General features: G+C 40.1%; 1 protein-coding gene across 2 annotated transcripts; it reads left to right on the forward strand.

Moving 5' to 3' along the window:
* The first annotated feature begins 99 nt into the window (after nt 1-99).
* LOC129865292 (vesicle transport protein GOT1B-like) lies at nt 100-3680 on the forward strand. 2 transcript variants are annotated; one of them, XM_055937952.1, is made up of 6 exons: nt 100-250; nt 726-817; nt 1170-1348; nt 1604-1685; nt 2145-2181; nt 2502-3680. In XM_055937952.1, exons 1-5 carry the CDS (start codon nt 226-228, stop codon nt 2151-2153), a joined length of 387 nt encoding a protein of 128 aa, XP_055793927.1. In that variant the 5' UTR covers nt 100-225; the 3' UTR covers nt 2154-2181; nt 2502-3680. The 2 variants fall into 2 exon arrangements, with proteins under 2 accessions (XP_055793927.1, XP_055793926.1); XM_055937951.1 differs by lacking the exon at nt 2145-2181.
* The last annotated feature ends 4096 nt before the right edge of the window (nt 3681-7776 follow it).

Raw genomic sequence — 7776 nt, forward strand, 5'->3', positions numbered from 1 at the left:
CTCCTTAACCTTTTCACCAACGTTTTGATACAACCCTTTAGAATGTTGAATGCACCCCTGGTTTTGTCCGGAAGAATAATATTTCTAACGTAACCAAGAAGGCGTGTTTCCGGAAGACGTGGCTAGTGCTACAGTGGCAGCTGTTGTAATAGTACTTGGATTTTAGTACAATACAATTAACAGTGTCAACTTGTACATTTTACAAGTTGTTGATTCATTGCCAAAATGATCTCTCTAACGGACTCACAGAGTAAGGCGATTTCTATTTTATCTAAAGGTTGTTGCTGCTGGCCAACTTGTTCCAGCTCTCTAGCTAACGTTAGCAAGCTAGCCTCTCTCAGCTACATTACTAGCTAAAATAAGCTAGGCTATTCTTTTATGTGAGGAAACCAGCTAGAAATAGCTAGCTAGCTAGCTAAATAAATAGTATGTTTTGCTAGATAGAGTGACCATTGACAGCTATTGACGTTAGCTAGCTAATTAATGACATTCATTCTGAGCCAGATGGCTGGCTAGGGAGCGAGGACGTCAATTGAAACCACAGGAGGTTGGTGGAACCTAATTGGGGAGGACAGGCTCGTGGAATGGTATGTTGGATGCCATCCATTCGCTCCGTCCTGGCCATTATTATGAGCCGTCCTCCCCTCAGCAGCCTCCAGTGATTGAAACGTATTAAGGTTAGTGTGCTTGGAGACTTGAAATAATGTGATTCCTCTTTCTTGCAGAGATTGGAATGGGACTTACAGGCTTCGGTGTGTTTTTCCTCTTCTTTGGAATGATCCTGTTTTTTGACAAAGCCCTCCTTGCAATAGGAAATGTGAGTGATTTCATCATCACCATCCACAGTTCATATTCAGAATGTTTGCCTACCTTCTGCAGCTACATACATGAGGCTTACGTTTTGCTATATGTATTGGATGTTGGTGTGATCTGCAGTTCCATTATCTTTGAGTGACACTGAGAAACACACAGCTGCAGAGTCAGAGCTCCTTGCTTGAGGGGGAACGGTTGTTAACCCTCTATCAGTGTGTGCCTTTCTGTCTCTCTCTCCCTCTCTCTCTCTCTCAACTGAGAACAATCACCACCTTATCGAGTAGTGAAGTACTCTGTCATTGTGAATAAACATTGACATTGTCCGTGGCCTGTCCCTTCTATCTCTCTCTCTATAGATCTTGTTTGTGGCTGGCCTGTCGTTTGTGATCGGTCTGGAGAGGACATTCCGCTTCTTCTTCCAGAAACACAAGATGAAGGCCACCAGCTTCTTCCTGGGAGGAGTGTTGATTGTTCTTATAGGCTGGCCCATTGTGGGAGTGGTCCTGGAGGTCTATGGCTTTTTCCTTTTATTCAGGTGGGTACAGTACAGGCACCAGGCTCAGTTCGCTAAGCTTATCTTTAGAATAAGATCTAGTCTGGAGGGAATCAAGCCAAACTTATTTTTTTTCCTCTCAACTGTGTCTCGCCCCCACCCCTTGTTGAGTGCAGCCCCCATTTAATGCAAGGGCTTACTGCGTGTAAAGAGCCGTAGTCCGTCGTCATGTGCTTGCTGTTGTCAACTAACTCTCTTTCTCTGCCCCCTCTCTCTCTTTCTCTTTATCTTCTCCAGGGGTTTCTTCCCAGTGGCAGTAGGCTTCATCAGAAGGATACCCATCCTGGGCTCCCTGCTAAACCTCCCATTCATCAGTGGGGTGAGTACAGTGATGTAGATGTAGTGATAAAAAAATAGTTGGGTAAATTCTGATCGCCGGTCGTGGCGAAAAAGTAACGCTCCTATAGTTTCAATGTATTTTCCCCGGTGGGTAAACTGGGTTTACTTGCGTTTACCCTCCACTACACCACTGGGTGAGTAAGGGTAAGGGAACAGGAGCTGCAATGCAGTGGGTGCTGTGTGGGCTGAGGTGGTTACACTAAAGACAACACAGGGTCCACTTGGCTTCTGACAGTGGTTCTGGAAGGCTGTAGTGTCTCATACAGTGTCACTCAATCTTCTCATTTAAGACATTTACATTTACATTTAAGTCATTTAGCAGACGCTCTTATCCAGAGCGACTTACAAATTGAGCGTGTGTGTGTGTGTGTGTGTGTGTGTGTGTGTATGTTCGTGGAGTCACTTGTTTTGAGGAGAATGTGTCTCTGTCTCTTTAAAGCCTTCGTAATTAACTCTGAGGACAATCCGCAGTCTTGGTCAGTCACTGCAGATTTTCCCTTGCATGTGAGCATGATTCACATCTGTTTATAATGTATGTTATACTGTAATGTTGCCTTATGCCTGACCAGAGTAGGGAACCATTGGAAATAATTTATACTAGGACACCAGCAACAGCATTTATCCTTCACACCGTTTTGTATAGTCTACTCAGTCACGTCAAGCAAACATCTCATTGCCCGTGTACAACTATGCACTAAACATTTTAGTGAAGCTTGTATATGTCATCTATTTTGCTCTACTTTGCAAAGGGGACGGTAGACTGTTGACTTATATATATTTTTTCTCTCTCTTTCAGTTTGTGGACAAAGTGGGAGAGAGCAACACCATGGTATAACAGTGACTTTTTGTTTATGAAGAAAATAAATCTCTATTATATTTATGATACAGTAGTTCTGATAAAGCCACTTAACCCCCATTGGTCAATTGCTTACTTCCAACAGTTAGCTAGGTCATTTTCATGAGACTTTGTATATGAAGACCTCTTCCCATTTTAAAGGGAAAACGGTCTGCTTTTTGTATCTTGATTCTGCAATTTTAAGGTCCGTACCAGTCCTGGTTGCTACGGGCAACTGTTACTAATGAATCTGGAGTTGGTTACGATGGCTACCCCAGAATGTTTTACATGTCGTTGTTGAATGCTGCTCTCCTCTACTGGAGAACTCCCCACGAGGAGGAGAGTCCCTCTAACGGACTGAAGAGAAGCATTTTGGCTCTCTTACTCTACTATTGAATGTGCAGACAAACTCACCATGTCATCTCCTCTGAAGATAGCCTCTGGACAACCTCAGAAGAGGTAGAGCTGGTCCCATTGTTACATTGTAGATGGGGCCAGGGGGTTTTCCTAGTGCTGTGCCGTCTTGCCAAAAATGAACTAGGAGTTAGCAAGATGGCACAAACAGATCTTAGACCATATTAGGGTTTCCTGACCATATGACCAGGGAAAGCTCAAAGCCATAGTTATAGGTGGTTTCCTGGTCAGGTATTGGAAAGACTCCTGGTCCTACTTATGGTGCCTGTGCTTTCTCTCACTGGACTAAAACTTGAGTCCTGTGGAAGAAAATAGCTTTACTTTCCTTTTCTCTCACGCCTGTTATGAGTACCAGATCTGGCAGTTGCATATTTTCCCCTTATATTTCTGTAATTTCTGTGTATGACTGGATGAGAACTTCTGTAGATTTTTTTTTTTTAATTAAAGAGCAACATTTGAGTTGGAATTGTATCAATCTAAACTATAGGAATGGAGGGAACTGAATGGAATGATTACATGTGAAATGACAATGGTTTGACAATGTTTTGTCTGACACTTTTGTAATTACACTTTTCTTTTTTTTAAACTTGTGTTGTGCCGTTGTCTGTCATTCATTGTGTTTTGATTGTGACAAATTGCAAATATACTGAACAAAAACATAAAAGCAACATCTTAAGTGTTGGTCCCATGTTTCATGAGCTGAAATAAAAGATCCCAGAAATGTTCCATACGAGCACAAATCTTATTTCTCTCAAATTATGTGCACACATTTGTTTACATCCCTGTTATTCAATATTTCTAATTTGCCAAGATAATCCATCCACCTGACAGATGTGGCATATCAAGAAACTAATTAAACAGCATGATCATTACACAGGTGCACCTTGTGCGGGGGACAATAAAAGACCACTTTAAAATGTGCAGTTTTGTCACACAACACAATGCCACAGATGTCTCAAGTTTTGAGGGAGTGTGCAATTGGTATGCTGACTGCAGGAATGTCCACCAGAGCTGTTGCCAGATAATTGAATGTTAATTTCCCTACCATAAGCCGCCTCCAATGTTGTTTCAATGAATTTGGCAGTACGTCCAACCGGCCTCACAACCGCAGACCAACCCTAACCCTAACTCAGACCACGCCAGCCTAGGACCTCCTCGTCCGGCTTCTTCACCTGCGGGATCGTCTGAGACCAGCCACCCGAACAGCTGATAAAACTGAGTATTTCTGTCTCTAATAAATCCCTTTTGTGGGGAAAAACTCATTCTGATTGGCTGGGGCTGGCTCCCCAGTGAGTGTAGTCTCACAGGGTCAAAAACATGACATCACTACTCACATGAATGGACTTTTTTATTTAACCTTTACTTAACTAGGCAAGTCAGTTAAGAGCAAATTCTTATTTTTCAGTTAAGAGCAAATTCTTATTTTTCAATAACGGCCTACACCGGCAAACCTGGACGCTGGGCCAATTGTGCGCCGCCCTATGGGACTCCCAATCATGGCCTGGATTCGAACCAGAGCGCCACTCGGGACCCCCAAAAATGAAAATGGAACACATTATAATGGCAGGCCTTTTTATCCCAACATTTATCCACATAAATTGTAAGATTGTAGTGCTTTTCTTTGTATTGTTTGATTTAACTTTTATTTAACTATCACAAGTCCAGATGGTCCTATTATCATTTTGTTCATTTTTAATGTATGAATAACTTTTGGAAGAATGTATTCTTTGTCTCAATACACATTACACTGTAGGCATATGCTAGGCCTACTGCTCCACTTCTCTGCAATTGTTTAGTTTTAGTTGTGGATTGTTTACCAGCATTAGGCTAGATATAATAATTGATGGTAATGTCAATGAGAATCCCAGGGAACCCATCACCTCCAGCTTCCCTGAGTCTATCCCAATCAAACACTCCTACATTCATTGGGAGACTGTCAGCTGTTCATTCATAAAAACGACCAGGCAGCTATCCATGAACCGCTTCACTGCACAAGAAGTAAACATATCAATATTTCCAAAGCAATTACTTTCATTTTTTACAACAGTAAGAATACTGATAGTGTCTCAGCATTTTGCATTAAATGGCTTCTTTCTTTACTTTTGATAAAATATTACCTTATACAGTGCCTTTAGATAATAGTCACACCCCTTGACTTTTTCCAAATGTTGTTGTGTTACAGCCTGAATTTAAAAGTTATTAAATAGAAGAAGAAAAAATTGTCACTGGACTACATACAATACCCAATAAGTCGGTGTGTCTCATTCAAGGGTTTTTCTTTATTTTTACTATTCTACATTGTAGAATAATAATGAAGAACTCAAAACTATGAAATAACACATATGGAATCATGTAGTAACCAAAAAAGTGTTAAACAAATCAAAATATTTTATATTTGAGATTCTTCAAATTAGCCACCCTTTGCACACTCTTGGCATTCTCTCAACCAGCTTCATGAGGAATGCTTTTCCAACTGTTTTGAAGGAGTTCCCACATATGCTGAGCACTTGTTAGCTGCATTTCCTTCACTCTGCAGTCCAACTCATCCCAAACCATCTCACTTGGGTTGAGGTTGGGTTATTGTGGAGGCCAGGTCATCTGATGCAGCACTCCATCACTCTCCTTCTTTGTCAAATTGCCCTTATACAGCCTGGAGGTGTGTTTTGGGTCATTGTCCTGTTGAAAAACAAATGATAGTACTACTAAGCGCAAACCAGATGGGATCGCGTATAGCTTCAGAATGCTGTAGTAGCCATGCTGGTTAAGTGTAGCTTCAATTCTAAATAAATCACAGACAGTGTAACCAACAAAGCTCCCCCACACCTCCTCTTCCATGCTTCACGGTAGGAACCACACATACGGAGATCATTAGTTCACCTACTCTGCGTCTCACAAAGACATGGCGGTTGGAACCAAAAATCTCAAATTTTGACTCATCAGACCAAATAACAGATTTCCACCGGTCTAATGTCCATTGCGCGTGTTCATTGGCCCAAGCAAGTCTCTTCTTCTTACTGGTGTCCTTTAGTAGTGGTTTCTTTGCAGCAATTTGACCTTGAAGGCATGAACAGTTGATGTTGAGATGTGTCTGTTACTTCAACTCCGTGAATAATTTATTTGGGTTGGATCTTACTTTCCTGTGGCGGTCCTCATGAGAGCCAGTTTCATCATAGCGCCTGCCATAATATGGACTTGGTCTTTTACCAAATAGAGCTATCTTCTTTATACCACCCCTACCTTGTCACAACACAACTGATTGGCTCAAACACATTAAGAAGGAAAGAAATTCCACAAATTATCTTTTAACAAGGCACACCTGTTAATTGAAATGCATTCCAGGTGACTACCTCATGAAGCTGGCTGAGAGGATGCCAAGAGTGTGCAAAGCTGTCATCAAGGCAAAGGGTGGCTACTTTAAAGAATCTCAAATATAAAATATATTTTGATTTGTAGAAAACACTTTTTTGGTTACTTCATGATTCCATATGTGTTATTTCATAGGTGTGATGTCTTAACTATTATTCTACAATGTAGAAAATAGTAAAAATATAGAAAAACCCTTCAATGAGTAGGTGTGTCCAAACTTTTGACTGGTGCTGTATGTTTTTAGAAATTTTTACAAATTAATTAAAAAAGAAAAGCTGAAATGTCTTGAATCAATAAGTATTCAACCTCTTTGTTATGGCAAGTCTAATTAAGTTCAGGAGTAAAAATGTGCCTAACAAGTCACATATTAAGTTGCATGGACTCACTCTGTTTGCAATAATAGATTTTGTACATTATTTTTGAATGAGTACCTCATCTCTGTACCCCACACATACAATTCATTATCTGTAAGGTCCCTCAGTCGGGCAGTGAATTTTAAACACAGATACAACCACAAAGACCAGGAAGCTTTCTCTAAGAAAGTTGGTTGTTGATCTTTGTTAGACAGACATTTTAGATGGGATTTTTTTTCTCATAAAAGCAGACATTGAATATCCCTTTGAGCATGGTGAAGTTATTCATTACACTTTGAATGGTGGATCAATATACCCAATCACTACAAAGATTAAGGCGTCCTTCCTAACTCACTGAGTACCACTATTCATATTTTCAAGCACGGTGGTGGCTGAATGTTATGGGTATCCTTGTCATCGGCAAGGACTAGGTTTTTTGGGGGGACAAAAATATATGTAATAGAGCGAAGCACCAGCAAAATCCTAGAGGAAAACCTGGTTCAGTCTGCTTTCCAACAGACACTGTGAGACAAATTCACCTTTCAGCAAGAAAATAACCTAAAACACAAGGCCAAATATACACTGGAGTTGCTTACCAAGACAACATCTAATGTTCCTACTGTTTTGACTTAAATCATCTTGAAAATAAATGGCAAGACTTGAAAATGGCTGTCTAACAATGATCAACAACAAACTTGACAGAGCTTGAAGAATTTAAAGATGTTAATATGCAAATATTGTACAATCCAGGTATTGAAAGCTCTTAGAGACCCAGAAAGACTCACAGCTGTAATTACTAACACGTACTGACTCAGTGGGTCGAATACTTATGTAATGAAGATATACTGTATTACTGTTTAATTTTTCATACATTTTTTACAAACTTTAGATTTTTTTTCAACTTTGTCATTACAGGGTATTTTGTGTAGATCATTAACAAAAAATGACAATTAAATCCATTGTAATCCCACCTTGTAACACAATAAATGTGTAAAAAGTCAAGGGGTGTGAATACTTTCTGAAGGCACTGTAGATCTATGATTGCATTGGTAGCTAATTGTATACATAAAATGTGTAATGTGTACATTAAAATGTGAGTAATT

The sequence above is a fragment of the Salvelinus fontinalis genome, chromosome 11, assembly GCF_029448725.1.
Source record: "Salvelinus fontinalis isolate EN_2023a chromosome 11, ASM2944872v1, whole genome shotgun sequence".
Classification (NCBI taxonomy): Eukaryota; Metazoa; Chordata; class Actinopteri; order Salmoniformes; family Salmonidae; genus Salvelinus; species Salvelinus fontinalis.